Source organism: Oncorhynchus kisutch, linkage group LG14 (genome assembly GCF_002021735.2).
Source record: "Oncorhynchus kisutch isolate 150728-3 linkage group LG14, Okis_V2, whole genome shotgun sequence".
NCBI classification, from domain to species: domain Eukaryota; kingdom Metazoa; phylum Chordata; class Actinopteri; order Salmoniformes; family Salmonidae; genus Oncorhynchus; species Oncorhynchus kisutch.
In genome coordinates this window covers 37,598,568-37,617,035 of record NC_034187.2, presented here as the reverse complement: position 1 = coordinate 37,617,035, position 18,468 = coordinate 37,598,568, and the positions used below count along the sequence as shown (strand labels likewise).

Genomic DNA, 18,468 nt, shown 5'->3' with positions numbered 1-18,468 from the left:
GTGTCTTCCTGTATGTACTGTAGTTGCGTGTCTTACTGTATGTACTGTAGATGACTGTCTGTCTTATTGTATGTACTGTAGATGACTGTCTGTGTCTTACTGTATGTACTGTAGATGACTGTCTGTCTTACTGTAGTTAACTGTCCTGGTCTTACTGTAGTTGACTTGTCACCCTGGGGCTTTGATGGGCTCTTAAGGGAATTGCTCTCAGCTCTTACATGTTCTTGTCTTTGATAAATGTCTTGTTCCACTATGTCTCTGACCCCCCCCCCCCCCCTCTTTTAGATGACAGAACCTATCACTTTCAGGCTGAGGACGACCCAGAATGTCAGATGTAAGTATGTATTCCTTCCTGTGTGTGTGTGTGTGTGTGTGTAGGTCATGTGAGAGTGTCCTGTTGATCCCCTATACTTCTTTCCACACACAACCCACACGTTTCCATCACGTTTGGGTTGTGTGTGTGTGTGGGGGGGGAAAGGTGTGTCCTGTTTCTCCCCATACCTCTTCTCACAGTTAACACATCCATTTTCCACCCTCTAGTCTAACCCAATGTTGACCCTGCCCTCACCCCATCCTCACACACACACACGCTCTAACTTCCCCTCCCCCTGTGTGTGTTTTCAGATGGATCTCTGTGCTGCAGAACAGCAAGGAGGAAGCGCTGAATAATGCCTTTAAGGGGGACCAGCACGTTGGAGAGAACAACATAGTCCAGGAACTGACCAAGGCCATCCTGGGAGAGGTCAAGAGGATGACCGGCAACGACATCTGCTGCGACTGCGGCGCTCCCAGTGAGTGACCGGGCGCCACATACATGTTAATACATACACCCACACTTGACACAACACACACACAATACCACCTATGTATAGTTCATCATACAGCCTTTATAAATGCACAAAGTGTATGAAGGAGCCATTAACTGTTTTTACTTTATTGGTCACTTATTCATGTACGGGTTATTCACAGAGATGGTTACCAAAGTGTTATATGAGTGTAATGAACAACTCCATGTGGTCACTTGACACCGACATTGTAGGGAATGAGGAATGCCCATGGGACAGTTATGTAGGTTTGACTGCAGCCTGTCGTTAACCTGTATCAGAAATAGCTCTTCCCCACTAAGCACATGCAGGTAGTTCCTGTTAAGGACACTGTTACCTACTTACCTGTTACCTCTCTCTTCTTCTTTTTCTCTCTCTCTCGCTTGCCCCCCTCTCTCTCGCTGCTCTCCCCTCGCTTGCCCCCCTCTCTCTCGCTGCTCTCCCCTCGCTTGCCCCCCTCTCTCTCGCTGCTCTCCCCTCACTTGCCCCCCTCTCTCTCGCTGCTCTCCCCTCGCTTGCCCCCCTCTCTCTCGCTGCTCTCCCCTCGCTTGCCCCCCTCTCTCTCGCTGCTCTCCCCTCGCTTGCCCCCCTCTCTCTCGCTGCTCTCCCCTCGCTTGCCCCCCTCTCTCTCGCTGCTCTCCCCTCGCTTGCCCCCCTCTCTCTCGCTGCTCTCCCCTCGCTTGCCCCCCTCTCTCTCGCTGCTCTCCCCTCGCTTGCCCCCCTCTCTCTCGCTGCTCTCCCCTCGCTTGCCCCCCTCTCTCTCGCTGCTCTCCCTCGCTTGCCCCCCTCTCTCTCGCTGCTCTCCCCTCGCTTGCCCCCCTCTCTCTCGCTGCTCTCCCCTCGCTTGCCCCCCTCTCTCTCGCTGCTCTCCCCTCGCTTGCCCCCCTCTCTCTCGCTGCTCTCCCCTCGCTTGCCCCCCTCTCTCTCGCTGCTCTCCCCTCGCTTGCCCCCCTCTCTCTCGCTGCTCTCCCCTCGCTTGCCCCCCCTCTCTCTCGCTGCTCTTCCCCTCGCTTGCCCCCCTCGCTCTCGCTGCTCTCCCCTCGCTTGCCCCCTCTCTCTCGCTGCTCTCGCTGCTCTCCCCTCGCTTGCCCCCCTCGCTCTCGCTGCTCTCCCCTCGCTTGCCCCCCTCTCCCCTCGCTTCTTCCCCCTCTCTCTCGCTGCTCTCCCCTCGCTTGCCCCCCTCTCCCTCGCTGCTCTCCCCTCGCTTGCCCCCCTCTCTCTCGCTGCTCTCCCCTCGCTTGCCCCCCTCTCTCTCGCTGCTCTCCCCTCGCTTGCCCCCCTCTCTCTCGCTGCTCTCCCCTCGCTTGCCCCCCTCTCTCTCGCTGCTCTCCCCTCGCTTGCCCCCCTCTCTCTCGCTGCTCTCCCCTCGCTTGCCCCCCTCTCTCTCGCTGCTCTCCCCCTCGCTTGCCCCCCTCTCTCTCGCTGCTCTCCCCTCGCTTGCCCCCCTCTCTCTCGCTGCTCTCCCCTCGCTTGCCCCCCTCTCTCTCGCTGCTCTCCCCTCGCTTGCCCCCCTCTCTCTCGCTGCTCTCCCCTCGCTTGCCCCCCTCTCTCTCGCTGCTCTCCCCTCGCTTGCCCCCCTCTCTCTCGCTGCTCTCCCCTCGCTTGCCCCCCTCTCTCTCGCTGCTCTCCCCTCGCTTGCCCCCCTCTCCTCTCTTGCTCGCTCTTTTTTTCTCCTTTCCAGACCCTACCTGGCTCTCCACTAACTTGGGCATCCTGACCTGTATTGAGTGTTCTGGGATCCACAGGGAGCTGGGAGTCCATTACTCTAGGATCCAGTCCCTCACACTGGATGTACTCAGCACCTCTGAACTCTTGGTAAGAAGCAATTTTGTGCTAGAATGCTCAGCACACATCAGCTAGTTTCACATTATGGCGATGTGGCGCTGGGAGGTTAGGCACAGGTACACAGGTGGCACATCCACTTAGGTTAGTTAGCAAAACCTTGGGAAACACTGGCTCTTCCAGTGCATTGCCATTCTTGCTGTTACAATGGGAGAATCTCTTCCTTGCGTCATCTCTCCTCCTTTTCAAACCACATTGGATGAGAAGTTCAGAAGTCCCTTCTGGAAATCGAATTGAGATTCTCCCAATGTGAAAACACATCCACAGTGCTGATGATTTACTGCTGGTGGGAGAGTACCAAGTATACCAACGCCCATGTCCTGATTCTACTGAACTCTCCACCCTCTGCTGCGCTCCATTGGGATTAGATACAGTACAGTATTACAGAAGCTTGGAGCTGCTTCCACTTTGCATATTTCACATTTCATCTGGCTTTCTAATATCAATTTGGTGCAATTTATTGGCCGTAAATCATTTGGGGCTGAAATGTTTTTGCTGCTAATTGGAGATGATTGCCCTTGTTAAGATGCCAGGGGGTGTAATCATTAGCCAAACAGTTGCACAAAAAAAACCTTTCAGTTTTGCAACTAAAACGAGAGTTTCTGTTGGACAAATTCAGGTAGGTCCCTTCTTCGTTTAGTTTGTTTCCCCTTCGGAAACGTTTTGCAACAGAATTGGTGGAACGAATACGCCCCGGTCTTTGACATTATTTGGCCACAAGGAGATGGGTGGAACGTGTGCAGTGCACACACACACACCATTTTGATTTGAAGTGTTTGCTGAAGTAGCAGAGCAGAATAAATGGAGTATGAGATGAATGTGTACAGTATAAACTGTACTGTAGCACCCTCCGATAGGAGGCTCGTTTGCACTTGTATGGACTGTCGCTCTGGTAAGCTCTTACCTGTTTGTGTGTTGCCATGAAGCTGGCCAAGAACGTGGGGAATGCAGGCTTTAACGACATCATGGAGGCGTGTCTATCTGCGGAAGATGTGGTCAAACCCAACCCTGCCAGTGACATGTAAGTTCTCTCTCTCCCCCCTTTCTATCCCACTAGTTATCTTGCTTTTCCCTCTGGCTCTCTCCTCACACGCAAACACTCTATCCTCTCCTTCTTTCATCAGTCTCCCTGTCACTTTCTCTACCTTCTCAGGTTCCCATTACAGTAGCCCCCCTACCCAGACCCCCCCCCCGAAGGTGACTGTAAGGAGGTGACCTAAATGGCACTCTATTCCCTAATATAGTGGCCTACTTTTGACCAGGACACCTAAGGCTCTGGTCACAATTAGGACAGTATGTAGGGAATATGGTACCATTCAGGAAGCAGCCTTAGAGCGGTTGGGCCCGTGACCTTCCAGTTACCTATTGGCAACATGTCACCACAGAGACACTCATACCCATTCATTATGGATGGAGCAATAAGGAAGGCATCACTAACTGAACACATTTTTATTCATTAAGCTTAAGAGAATTCTATGCATTTTGTTGTTGTTGGCACATGACTCGGTGTACAACCCAAGTCAAATTGAGCACACGCATAAGAAACCTAATGCATCCCTCTAGTTGAATTAAACGTATTAGTTTAAGCTCTAAGCTCTTTTTATATATATATTTTTTACCTTTATTTAACCAGGCAAGTCAGTTAAGAACACATTCTTATTTTCAATGACGGCCTGGGAACAGTGGGTTAACTGCCTGTTCAGGGGCAGAACGACAGATTTTGTACCTTGTCAGCTCAGGGGTTTGAACACACAACCTTCCGGTTACCAACGCTCTAACCACTAGGCTACCCTGCCGCCCCATTTATGGCTGTAAGTATCAGATACATGTATTGACACACTTAGACTGTGTTGACACAGGCAGCCCAATTATGATATATTTTTTCCAGTTATTGGCAAAAGAGCTGATCTGAATGGTTAGAATTGGGCTGCCTGTGTAAACGCAGCCCTAAAGGGATCATTCAAAAATGCATCTTTGGGTCAAATTACCCTCACCTTGAGTTGTCTGAAGGCCCATGGTTACAGAATCTACAAGAATCCAGTGTTTACTTCAGGCTACGGCCAGGAGTTAGCATGTTAGCATCGTCAGAATTCATGACTGTTAACAGCCGAACCGATGTTAGCACTGCAACTTCCTCAAACACTTCAAACAAGGTTTGGTAGCCTCGGTACTCGTGAATTTTTATTTAATTTTTTATTTCACCTTTATTTAACCAGGTAGGCGAGTTGAGAACAAGTTCTCATTTGCAACTTCGACCTGGCCAAGAATAAAGCAAAGCAGTTCGACACATACAACAACACAGAGTTACACGTGGAATAAACAAACAGTCAATAATACAGTAGGAAAAATGCGGCTGTGAGAACGCGACAAACGGATGCGGCTGTGAGAACGCGACAAACGGATGCGGCTGTGAGAACGCGACAAACGGATGCGGCTGTGAGAACGCGACAAACGGATGCGGCTGTGAGAACGCGACAAACGGAACGCGAACGCGACAAACGGATGCGGCTGTGAGGCTACATGAGGAAATGGTTCCAGTTTTTAGTGACAAAATTCCAGCGACTGTTTCAGCGTTCTGCACGTAAACCAACTACCGAACTTAGTTTGAAGTGTTTTCGGCTTGCAGAGCAGCTTTGCTAGCGTCGGTTTGGCTGCTTAGTCATTCATTTGGAATTCTCTAGGCAGAAGTAAATAATGGATTCTGGGCCTTCAGACACAACTAAACGTAATTCGACCCAAATATACCTTCTGGCTGAACGATCCCTTTTTATGTCTGTGGCCTTTCTACTTCTGGTGCAGGCAAGCCCGTAAGGACTTCATCACAGCCAAGTACACCGAGAAGCGTTTCGCCAGGAGGAAGTGTCCAGACGGGGTGTCCAAGCTGCACACCCTGTGTGACGCGGTCAAGGCCCGGGACATCTTCTCTCTGATCCAGGTGTACGCTGAGGGAGTTGACCTGATGGAGCCCATCCCCCTGGCCAACGGACATGTGAGTCTACATGTCCACACCAATACCCCCTGTCACACGAGCGTGCTGACCCCAGGCATTACCGTGCTGGTACAGATATTTTTTATCCACATTGTCCTTTCCAGGCCATCACTCAACAGCTCGGCTTGGCTCTGCTTGGCTCAGTAGTGTGAATTAACCCCACCTCTCAATTGAGAGGTGGGGTGGTTTTTACATTGGGAACACGACTGTGCATCAACATTTGATCTGTCCAGGTGCTCTCAACTGCCACAGCTGTAGTGGAATTCAAATGGCAGTGTTTTGGTTCATTCTCTTTGCTGGGCTGTGAAAAACAACTGCTCCTGGGAGTGTAAATGCTTTTGTATAATAGATCAACCATCACTACAAACACCTGGCTCACATTCAGGGCTATTACTGCTTTTACTGCCTGTAGCAAAGCAGACTGCCGAAAGGGAGCATATGCGCAGATTTTCATCAAAGTCCCAGTGTTTCTCGGTGTCAGCTGCTCCATTTTGGCTCTGCTATGTCTTTGTGTCCCCGAGGTCTCACCACTGCCATTTTGGATCTTCTGTGTGTGTGGTTGCAGGAACAAGGAGAGACGGCCCTTCACCTAGCGGTCAGACTAGTGGACAGGACCTCGCTCCATATCGTCGACTTCCTCACTCAAAACAGGTAAGGGAATAAAAGTAAACGTCAATGAGCTTTTTGTAGAAACACGACCCGTCATAAATGTCATGAACGACTCAGCAGATGACGACTGACTTTAACACGGTCGTCACACAAAACTACTCGGTTATTGTTTTTTTTAACACAGTCCCACAGAATGCAAATGAATTTGTTCAGAACAAGTGCTGGAATAATGCTGTCGAGTGACCGTTGTCCTGTGTTTATGGTTCTCCTTCCAACTCTCCCTGACTGCCTTCCCCCGTCTGTTCTCCCCCACAGTGTGAACCTGGACAAGCAGACAACCAAAGGCAGCACGGCCCTCCACTACTGCTGCCTGACTGACAACATGGAGTGTTTGAAACTGCTGCTGCGGGGCAAGGCATCCATAGACATTGGTAAGAGAACATTACATCTCTCTTCTACTGGGAAGGACTGGTTTGGAAACGGCACGGATACAAAATGCTAGTGTAGACTTTGTTTATTGTTGCCGAGTGTAGTGCAAGAAACAGATTCCTGTCGACCATTAACCTGATTTTACGTTTTAATTCATAGCTATAGAAATTATAACTAATAGACTGCCAAACAGAATTATTAAGACACATACACACACATAGAAGCACATGAACGTGCCTTGTTTTGGTCAGGCTGAGTTCCCAGAGGCCCTTGGTTTGCCAAGAGACCCTACTTTGTCACAGCCGCTCAAACGCTCTGCTTCAGTCTGGCTCCATACAAACCAGGCCCACGATAAGAACGAGATGATGGTGAGAGAGAGAGAGACACAGACTATTTAGTGTGGGAATCCTGCTAATGTTCTCTCTCCAGCAACGGAGTTGACAAAGGAACAGGGGGCCATGGTCTGTGGACTGGAGTTGTCTTTATGTGCCCGAGGAACCTCCTTGTTTCACACACTATCTAGTTTACAGAGACGGGGAGGTGTTGTTACAAACGCGGCTGTTGACAAACATGGCGAAGCAGTAGGCGCCCTGGCAGCCTATAAGAGGCATGCTAGCGTTGTGTTGACAGGCTGTTGAGTTGGGTGTAGATATCTTCCTAATTCATGCTGTCGTAGCCCAGAGGTGATAATTGTGTCTCGGGTTACTTGTCAGTGCTCATCTATGAGGTGTTGATCTCGAGTGGTGGAGGACACAGGGTATAATTTAGTGACTGGATGAAGATGTCTTCCTGTAGCGAATGAGTCTGGGGAGACGCCGCTGGACATCGCTAAGAGACTGAAGCACCTGCAGTGTGAGGAGCTGGTGAGTGGTGTGTGTGTGGTGAGTTCGTGGTGTGTGTGTGGTGAGTTCATGGTGTGTGTGTGCGCACGTGCATCTTTAGCAAGAAAGATAGTGACTCCTCATCTCCATGCTTTATTTGAGCCATTAATCACTGTCAGTGTGTGTGTGTGTAGCTGAACACGGCGTTGGCGGGGAAGTTCAACGTCCACGTGCATGTAGAGTATGAGTGGCGTCTGCACCATGAAGACATGGACGAGAGTGACGAGGACCTGGATGAGAAGGTGAGGGTGAGGACTCACTTCAGATTATACACACACACACCATGATCTCACCACACACACAAAAGTACATATGTGCATACATAACACACATTGATGACCTTTCTATAACCTTTTGACCCCTGTCCTCCCTCAGCCCAGCCCCCACCGGCGAGAGGAACGCCCGGTCAGCTGCTATACCCCTGGCTCCAACTCCCAGCGCCAGCCCAGCCCTGCTTCGTTGGCACGCGACACTGCCAGCCTGGCCAAGGACAAGCAGCGTGGTGGGTACATGCCCAACCTGGTCAACAACGAGACCTACGGCACCATCCTCGACGCCAGCCCCCCCGTGCCCGGGGGGCTCACCCCCACCTCTGCTCCCCCTCTTCCCCCACGGAACATAGGTGCTTTGTCTTTCTCTTTTGATGTGATAGCAAGGTGGGTGCTGCATGTATAGAGAGCCACATTCGTCTGGCGAAACGTTCCAAATTCTATGAACAAGTTCAGTTTGTTCAGGGAATCCGTGTGAATGCTATTTGAGCACAGATTTATTTTTTTTCCCAAAAAATGCTCCTGATTTTGAAGTTGATAAACGTGATCCATATCAAATGACCCCTGCATCGAGCCCATTTCAACCCAGATTTACCTCGTCCTCCTCGTAATTTTTGGAGAATTATATTTATAATACATGCCCAATGGGTTCAGTTCAAATAGAGGGAAATCTCAATTTGGCCTCGTCTCTGTCATAGAGTGTAGATGGCCTTCTCTAATTAGTGCATGGCCCCATGGTGACTTGTGTGGCGCTCTGACCTATTTGAAGGGCAGAGAGGACTCTGGGTAGGGAGCATGGGCAGTTACATTGGCGGCGACCGAGTGAGCTAGTGAGTTACTTTTCCAAAAAGTTCTCAGTCTGTGTTCCATAGTCCATGATGAGAGGAAGACTGAAAATAACCCAACATATCACTGGAAATCAATTTGAACTCAATAGAAAATAGTCCAAACTCGTTGAATTCCTGAATTTAATTTTGCATCCGACTGCTCACATTCCACCGCGCTTCACTTCGAAGCACGTGTTGTCTTTACTTACTTGGGCCCGTTGCCCCACAACGAGCATTGGCCGTCTGCAGCTCCTCTCCAGCAAACTTGACTTTGGGCAGAGTCTTATCTATTTAATTCCAGGAGTAGCCTTCTTTCTGTGTTCTACTTTTGGTGTCAAGTCTCAATCAATCAATGAAAAATGTATTTTTACACAAAGCCCTTTTTAACAGCGCCAGTTATGGAAAAGTGCTTTTACAGATACCCAGAGCCTTAAACCCCCAAAGAGCAAGCGATGCATGTCTCCAGGTGCCAAAGCATATCTTCTCTCCCACTCCTCCCTCCACAGTCCAGTCATCAGGGTCCTCTGGGTGGAAGCCTGGCTCTATAGACCTGGGGGTCCGACAGAGGTCCTCCTCAGACCCCCCCAATATCCACCCCCCCGTACCCCCCATGAGGGTCACCTCAACCACGGGTAGGCACCTCTCCTCCAGGCCTTGTTGTCTGAACACATCATAACAATAGCCACAATCAGTATCGTAAAATAGTAAAATAATCCTGGTAAATGATTGTACATAGCGTTATTGTCGATAGGTCATGTTACAGTATATATAAGGCACATGCAGTATGTTTACAACATGATGTACAAAGATGACGCCGAGGAGAAAAGCACCCAGTTTACATGAAGAAGAGAATGAGATGGGTAACTTGCATAGAGTTCGAAAGAGGACTCGTCTTTGTATCTGTGCCCTTATGACGTCTGTGACAGCATAGACTGCGCCATTGAGGCAATCTCCATTTTGTCTATCTAGAGCCCTCTTTCAACCTCTATCTCTCTCTGTCCCCCCACCCCACCAGGTCTTGCTCCTCCGCCTGTGGCCAAGACAGTGAGTATGATGGAGGCGATGAACCAGCAGTCAAAACCGGGGACCGGACAGGGCCACAACAGAGCCCCAACACCGAAGTCTCCTTCTGGGTAAGCGCGCACGTGCATACACACACACACACACACACATTGGACACACACAAAAACACATTGGACACACACAAACACACATTGGACACACACACACACACACATTGGACACACACACACACACACATTGGACACACACAAACACACATTGGACACACACACACATGCTGGGGGGGGACACACCCTGCCTGAGGCAGCATGTTTTACTTTGATGAACACAAAGCAAGTTTGCCTTTGGAAAATAGCGTGTTTCTGGTTTACTACTTCATTAACTTCCAAGCTGAGCTCTCCTAAAAGACAAACAGCTTTACACTATTCATCCACATGGCTCTACTCAACCTCCCACGGGTCTGAGTTGTGTGGCTGTTGGAAGGGAAATGCACTGTGTGTGTGTGTGGTGTGTGTGTGTGTTGATTTGAAGAACGTCCTAAACAGCAGCTGACTACGAGGTTATGTGTGTGGTTTTTTAGCAACGACAAAAGCTTCAGTAAAGGACCGACTCGAACTGGGTCCATCGAAAGACCAGGTGGGTGTAAAAAATAACTTGATTTACTCTGCGTCTGTAAATAACCTGTAAAAGCATGTCGCATAGTCAGATAAAAGCGCTGCGACTGGGCCAGGATGTGTTGTCTGTGGGTCGGCTGCAGACAGTCTGGTTGTGTGATTTATGTCTGTGTGGAACAGTTTGTGTATTCACAACGACGTCTTCGAATCCTCTTCCTCCTCCAGCTAAAGAAGTGCCGGGATATCCCCACAACTCAGTAGGTCAATCGCTGCCTCCCGCCCCCATGCCTAGGAAGACCTATCCGGTGAGTTCCCCTCCACCTACCGTTGACCTTTTTTTAAAAATATGATTGTTTGCCCTGTTGTGGATTGTGATTGGACAGCCAATCAGAGGCACTTATTGGACTTCTCCATCTGATCTCGTTGTTGTTTTTCAGTTGGTCTTATTGTCCTGTGCACTCTGAGTATCAATGGCTCGAACAGTGTTTCCTCCTTCCTGTAACGCTAAGTAGGAGGGGAAACCTTGAAGTGTGTACTCGTTCTTGACAGATGGGGAAACCTCTCATCTCTGTCCCTAGCTCAGTGCTAGCAATCTGTGTCATACGGGCTCACCATGTGAACCACTGACAGATCAGCGATAGCCTGTGGTGAAAACATGCGATGCACAACTCCCCCCTGCCTGACAGTTACTATGTCCTGTGTCATTTGTCTGCTATGCAACCCTCCAGCGGTCAATGTGGAAGTGGGCGTTGAGAATTCCAAAGGAGTGACAGACGGTTTAGATACTTCAGTTAAACGACCGCATCTGTCTGCAGAACGGTCAAGTACACCTGCCTGTCTGCATAGAAATAGAATGACTAGAAAGGGAAGCACCTGAGACCATGGCAATTTGACAGTGCACTCAACATGGCCACCGTTACGGAAGGTTGACTTGACTGGGAATGTTGGTTCTAGTAATTGTATTGCTATGCCCGTCTGGCCGTCTCTCTTCAGAAGCAGAGGCCCAAGCGGGTGAAGGCCATCTACAACTGTATGGCGGACAATGCAGACGAGCTGACCTTCTCTGAGGGGGAGGTGATCGTGGTGGATGGGGAGGAGGACCAGGAGTGGTGGGTGAGTGTCAACTCTTGATTAGGCTACTATTTTGTGTGTTGGATGTGTGAAAAGTGGGGTGTGTTTTTGTCTCCATTCACACGCAGTGAGAGCTGTCCGGCCCAGTTCTAGTCCAAATCTGGCCTATTCCAGAGAGAGTCCACTGAGCATGTGCCAGAAATCTTGGTGGCCTCAGCAGCACAAAGCAGTGACCTCATTCTAGCCGTCCTTCTTTCTCTCCCGCCCCCGCCTGCCTTCCTTCCTCTGCTGAGTCCGTTGTCTGAATACAGACCAGCTGCAACTTGTTTTTCCAAAAGCCACCTCTGTAAACATGACCGTATTTAGTCACTTATTCTCCATGGGACTTTGTCTTATAGATGCCTTCCGCTCTCCTTTTTCTGACTTCAATGGCATTTTGTTTGTGTCCGCGCCTGAGTTGACGACAACTGAAGCAGAATTTAAAAGGTGTTCTGCTGATGACTCTCTAAAGGGGGATAGTAATCCAAAAGTAACTCTACAAATAATCAGATTATGTTACTGAGTTTGTGTAATCTAAAAGTTATATTACTGATTACAATTTTTGGGAGTTTACTAGTAACTGTAATGGATTCCATTAGAAAGTAACCTACCCAACCCTGCCATAAGCCATAGTGCCTTCGGAAAGTATTCAGACCCCTTGACTTTTTCCACATTTTGTTAGGTAACAGCCTTATTCTAAAATGTATAGTTTTTTTTTCTCATCAATCTACACACATTACCCCATAATGACAAAGCAAAAATAGGTTTTTACAAATGTTCAAAAATTCAACTGAAATATCACATTTACATCTGAGTCAAGTTCGATCTGAGTCAAGTCTGGGCTCTGTCTGGGCCACTCAAGGACATTTAGACTCATGCGTTATCTTGTGTGCTTAGGGTCATTGTCCTGTTGGAAGGTAAACCTTCGCCCCCCAGTCTGCACTCTGGAACAGGTTTTCATCAAGGATCTTTCCTGTACTTTGCTCCGTTCTGACTAGTCTCCCAGTCCCTGCCACGGAAAAACATCCCCAACGCATAATGCAGCCACCACTATGCTTCACCGTAGGGATGGTGCCAGGTTTTCTCCAGACATGACACTTGGCACTCTTGGCTACTGTTACAGACCTATATCTACCCTACCCTGCCTTTCTAAAGTCTTTGAATGCCAGGTTAACAAACAGATCACCTACCATTTCGAATCCCACCGTACCTTCTCCGCTATGCAATCTGGTTTCCGAGCTGGCCATGGGTGCATTTCAGCCACGCTCAAGGTCCTAAACGATATCATAACCACCATTTATAAAAGACAGTACTGTGCAGCCGTCTTCATCGACCTGGCCAAGGCTTTCGACTCTGTCAATCACTGATTTCTTATCGGCAGACTCAACAGCCTTGGTTTCTCAAATGACTGCTTCGCCTGGTTCACCAACTACTTCTCTGATAGAGTTCAGTGTGTCAAATCGGAGGGCCTGTTGTCCAGACTTCTGGCAGTCTCTATGGGGGTACCACAGGGTTCAATTCTCGGGCCGACTCTTTTCTCTGTATACATTAATGATGTCACGCTTGCAGCTGGGGATTCTCTGATCCACCTCTACGCAGGCGACACCATTCTGTATACTTCTGACCCATCTTTAGACACTGTGTTAACAAACCTCCAGACGAGCTTCAATGCCATACAACACTCCTTCTGTGGCCTCCAACTGCTCTTACATGCAAGTAAAACTAAATGCATGCTCTTCAACCGATCGCTGCCCGCACCCGCCCACTACTCTGGATGGTTCTGACACAGAATATGTGGACAACTACAAATACCTAGGTGTCTGGTTAGACTGTAAACTCTCCTTCTAGACTCACATTAAGCATCTCCAATCCAAAATGAAATCTAGAATCTGCTTCCTATTTCGCAACAAAGCATCCTTCACTCATGCTGCCAAACATACCCATGTAAAACTTGACTATCCTACCGATCCTTGACTTCGGTAATGTAATTTACAAAATAGCCTCCAACACTCTACTCAGCAAACTGGATGCAGTCTATCACAGTGCCATCTGTTTTGTCTCCAAAGCCCCATATACTACCCACCACTGCGACCTGTATGCTCTCGTTGGCTGGCTCTCGCTTTTATAATCGTCGCCAAACCCACTGGCTCTAGGTCATTTATAAGTCTTTGCTCGGTAAAGCCCCGCCTTATCTCAGCTCACTGGTCACCATAGCAGCACCCACCCGTAGCACGCCCTCCAGCAGGTATATTTCACTGGTAACCCCCAAAGCCAACTCCTCCTTTGGCTGCCTCTCCTTCCAGTTCTCTGCTGCCAATGACTGGAACGAATTGCAAAAATCACTGAAGCTGGAGACTTATCTCCCTCACTAACTTTAGGTATCAGTTGTCAGAGCAGCTTACTGATCATTGCACCTGTACATAGCCAATCTGTAAATAGCCCACCCAACTACCTCATCCCCATGTTATTTATAGTTTTTGCTCCTTTGCACAGTATCTGGGGTACACGCACAGCGTTGAGATTGCCTGCAATGACAACAAGCTCAGTCCGATGATGCCGTGATACACCACCCCAGAACATGACGGACCCTCCACCTCCAAATCGATCCAGCTCCAGAGTCCAGGCCTCGGTGTAACGCTCATTCCTTCGACAATAAACGTGAATCTGACCATCACCCCTGGTGAGACAAAACCGTGACTCGTCAGTGAAGAGCACTTTTTGCCAGTCCTGTCTGGTCCAGCGACGGTGGGTTTGTGCCTATAGGCGACGTTGTTGCCGGTGATGTCTGGTGAGGACCTGCCTTATAACAGGCTTACAAACCCTCAGTCCAGCCTCTCCGCCGATTGCAGACAGTCTGAGCACTGATGGAGGTGTGATGTTCGGACGTGCAGGTGTTGTTACACATGGTCTGCCACTGCGAGGACGATCAGCTGTCCGTCCTGTCTCCCTGTAGCGCCCTCTTGGGCATCTCACAGTACGGACATTGCAATTTATTGCCCTGCCCACATCTGCAGTCCTCATGCCTCCTTGCAGCATGCCTAAAGCACATTCACACCGATGAGCAGGAACCCTGGGCATCTTTCTTTTGGTGTTCTTCAGAGTCAGTAGAAAGGCCTCTTTAGTGTCCCGAGTTTTCATAACTGTGACCTTAATTTCCTACCATCTGTAAGCTGTTAGTGTCTTAATGACCGTTCCACAGGAATGTCCATTCATTGTTTATGGTTCTTTGAACAAACATGGGAAACAGTGTTTAAACCCTTTACAATGAATATCTATGAAGTTAGTTCGTAAAAATCCAAATATCTTTGAAAGACCGGGTCCTGAAAAAGGGATGTTTTTTTGCGTTGTTGCTGAGTTTAGAAACATCTCAAGGATGATCAATGTTAACAGGATGCACCTGAGCTCAATGTCAAGTCTCATAGCAAAGGGTCTGAATACTTATGTAAATAAGTATTTTAAAAATAAATTTGTAATAAATTTGCTAACATTTCTACAAAACTGTTTTCACTTTGTCATTATAGGATGTTGTGTGTATTTAATTCATTTTTATTTGATCTATTTTAGAATAAGGCTGTAACGTTAAAAAACGTGGAAGAAGCCCAGGTCTGAATACTTTCCGAATGCACTATATTGCACGTGTTTTGTCCCAAATATCATTGTTACGTTGTGCCTCTCTTCTGTTCTCTCCCAGCTGGGCCACATCGAAGGAGAACCTATGAGGAGGGGGGCTTTCCCCGTCACATTTGTACACTTCATCATGGACTGAAGGTCAAAGGTCAGAGGTCAACACAGGACCTGGAATGGAAACCATGGAAATGTCCTCCACCTCCCCACATTTCTGTGGCAAAATTCTTTGTCATCAGCAAAGCTTGTGGCTGCACCGACACTAAAGAAGAGTGAAGTGTCGCTGCCCAATGCTTTGGCTATACAGTCTGTTGCCATGACAACAGATACACCCTTTACTCCAGGAATGTCATGTGATGTCATATCACTCGATTTAGGCCAAGCCTGCAAAGGCTCGTGGGGAAACTGTGTTTTGACTTCTGACACCATCTGACATTTAAAAAAACGATGATTGTAGTAGATAACCTCTTGCAATAAAATGCACTTTCTGCTTATTTATCCTGGTCGCGACATTTAGAGGATTATTGACAAAATGAAGGTTCTGTTAATAACTATTTCACTCTGTTGTCTTTGGTTTTGTGAATTGTACAGAAAGTTCTTCAAGGACAGCAATGTGTATCTTTAGGATTTCTTTCACTTATTGTTAATGTGAATATAGTCTATATGCTTACATTCCATCTCCTTGCATGGTTAAAGGGTGAACCATTTCTAAACGCTTAACTGCTTAATAGGCAAAGGCATGTAAACTTTATAGCACTCACAATGTGGGAAGCAGACTCTGTGGTGGAGTGGTGCCTGGAGAAGTGGGTATACTATAATTTGGCAAAAAATAAATCCCAAAGGCCTGCTTGGTGAAGGAAAGGAGCCTGTGTGTTAAACTCTATGACAAAAAAAATTATAAATCCCATGTTGGTCTTTAACAGTTCAGGAAACTGAACCTGTACTGTGCTAGTAGTCTGATAGGACTACTATTGAAACAAATAAATGAGGCGGTCAACTGAGTCAGAAATATTCAGTCAAACAAATTAAAACATTAAATTTAGAGTTTTTTTGGGGGAAAGCCTTTCCATCTAGGCTACTAGAAGATGATTAGGCCTATTATTATCATTAGCTTTGCTATATTTTTTCCCTGTTCCTTAATTATTAAACATCCAGATGTCAAACGTCATTATGGGGCATCTCTTACATTCTTAAAAGTAGCCTATAGTTAAAATCCCACCACATAAACATGGAGGTCATTATTTTCTAAAGACATCCTCATATTCCACACTCCTGTTCTATTGGTTTTTAAATCTACTTTCTTTCATTGTTTTATCAGACAAAGGCATTATCGTCGTCATATTAGCAACCCCGTAATAATTGTTGCATCTTTAGATCTCCCCATCTTTCAAAATGTCTCAGTCTATGAATGGGCTCGCATGTGCAGTGCACATTTTTAGAACTGCGTTTCCCTGCAAATTGTGTTTTGGAACATTTGCGTGTAACCCGACCGCCCACGTGTACATTACTGCGCTTAAAATGTGAAGAAATAATAGTTCATCAACGTTTTAAGATAAACATTCTGATTGGATCCATCAGCCTTATTAATTGATACTGCGTATACCTTCCACCACACACTAGCCACGCAATGCCCACACAATGCCCACAAAAGAAAGTGGGTGTAAGGCTGCGTATACCCGCCACCACACCACTCGTTAAACTTAATTCAAAATGGTGCTAACCCAGTAATATGCTAAGAGTCCTCCCCTATGGGTCATCCACTGTCCCCATTTCTAGACAGCCCTTAGTAACAACAGGGGGTTGCCGGGGGGTATATTTAGGCCTGTAGTTAACTGGGAGAACCCAGGCTCACTATCCTACTCTGTGCGCTGACCTGCATGCATATCAGCTTGAAACAATAGAAGTTACTTACAGCACATCATCTCCATGGCCTACAGTGTGGTGCTAGATTTACTGCATTAGCCCATCTGACACCTTTTACTCTGTTTATAAAATGCCTCATTGTTGCACTTCTTACCCTTTTTGCTATATCAATATCACCAGTGAAATGGATGTTGTGAACTATCTTCGCTGCATAGATCACACTTTTAGTTGTGAACCACCATCTTTTTGTGGCTCTGGTCAAAAGTAGTGCACTATTTAGGGAATATGATGCCAATTGGGACATGGAGCTGTGCATGGGGCAAGTGCTCCTGTCCTGTGGCTTTTTTTATCTGTAGTGGACAGCAGGCTACCAAATGGCACACACACAGAGGTACATGTGGACACATGCACATAGTTGTCATTGTACTAAAAATAACTTGTCCTTTGAGGTGACATTGTAAGGGGGATGGCAATACCAAATGACACACTTGAAAGGACAATGCAACTACTCACACTTACACACACACACACACCTACCATAGTATTCAATCTGATTCATAGTGCTCAGCCTAGAATTCTACCATAGTCTACAACTTGATTACTAGCTGGGACCAGCATTAGTTACAGACCACCCTTGTTTTATATATCCTAGGTCCCATACTGAAGAGTATGTTTTAAAATGTAATATTCTTACAACTCATTTGACGTAATGTCTGACTTTGGTTGCAGAGCAACTCTACTCTATACATGTTTGATGTTTGATCTTAAACGGGACATACAGTACTCTCAATTGTGAATGAACTACGATAGACGACGACAAGAGGCGTCGCATGTATCTGCCACACCATGTTAACTCACTGGAAATAGGATGGTTCATCTGTAAATGTACATAGATTCTGTTGATATTTAAATGTATAAAATAAGAGTTCATGACCGTGGCAGTAACTGTCTTTGAATGCACTGTGGTGACGTGCTGTTTTCCAGCTGGTGTTCAGTGTGTAGTCTAGTAGTGTACACACAAACCAAGGCTGAGAAGCTATTCCATTCACACTCATTGACTCTGGATCACAGCATTGACTCGAACCTATTGTGCAAAATAAATGGGGAAATTGAAACTGGAATAATAAAATGGAATAATTCCCAGTGTTTTCTCTTGCATTTATCATAAGTGTATTATTGCTTTTCAAAGTGGTTTAACAGTGTGTAAATGCTGTGTAGTACGGTGATTTTAAGAGTGCTCGACTACTAGATTTGTAACTTCCTGGGCAGAATACTAAATATAATAGTAATGCAACAAGAGCTCCCTCTGGTGGAGAATGGTCAAACCCACTACAGCCCAAGCCTATGTCTATGGTTTCTAACTTGTGTTCTGGTGCCATACCACTACAACCAAGGCTTACATCCACACTGAACTCTATAAGAGAGTACAGCCCGGGATTCAATCCGATCACCGGTTATAGGCATTTCTGGTTTTGAAGGCTGTGTTCTCGCGTCGCGGAGAACCCATTCACAGTAAAAGCTGCATATTGCCTTTTAAAAGAGAATGCCTGTAACCGGCAATCAG

The 18,468-nt window shown here is 47.3% G+C and overlaps 1 protein-coding gene across 7 annotated transcripts in view; it reads left to right on the top strand.

Moving 5' to 3' along the window:
- The window catches only part of asap2a (ArfGAP with SH3 domain, ankyrin repeat and PH domain 2a), an 87,302-nt gene extending 69,252 nt beyond the window's left edge, over window positions 1–18,050 (top strand). For 3 of the 7 annotated variants that reach the window (XM_031788352.1, XM_031788355.1, XM_031788358.1), the window contains 16 exons: window positions 286–334; window positions 625–791; window positions 2,506–2,639; window positions 3,593–3,687; window positions 5,466–5,655; window positions 6,221–6,306; window positions 6,580–6,695; window positions 7,489–7,556; window positions 7,709–7,822; window positions 7,950–8,196; window positions 9,177–9,302; window positions 9,686–9,803; window positions 10,274–10,329; window positions 10,533–10,612; window positions 11,301–11,420; window positions 15,109–18,050. In XM_031788352.1, the coding sequence (XP_031644212.1) occupies window positions 286–334; window positions 625–791; window positions 2,506–2,639; window positions 3,593–3,687; window positions 5,466–5,655; window positions 6,221–6,306; window positions 6,580–6,695; window positions 7,489–7,556; window positions 7,709–7,822; window positions 7,950–8,196; window positions 9,177–9,302; window positions 9,686–9,803; window positions 10,274–10,329; window positions 10,533–10,612; window positions 11,301–11,420; window positions 15,109–15,183 (1,841 nt within the window). In that variant the 3' untranslated portion in view covers window positions 15,184–18,050. The remainder of the gene's footprint in view (window positions 1–285; window positions 335–624; window positions 792–2,505; window positions 2,640–3,592; window positions 3,688–5,465; window positions 5,656–6,220; window positions 6,307–6,579; window positions 6,696–7,488; window positions 7,557–7,708; window positions 7,823–7,949; window positions 8,197–9,176; window positions 9,303–9,685; window positions 9,804–10,273; window positions 10,330–10,532; window positions 10,613–11,300; window positions 11,421–15,108) is intronic. The other 4 variants (XM_031788354.1, XM_031788357.1, XM_031788356.1 and 1 more) reach the window with 3 other exon arrangements.
- Window positions 18,051–18,468: the final 418 nt, after the last annotated feature.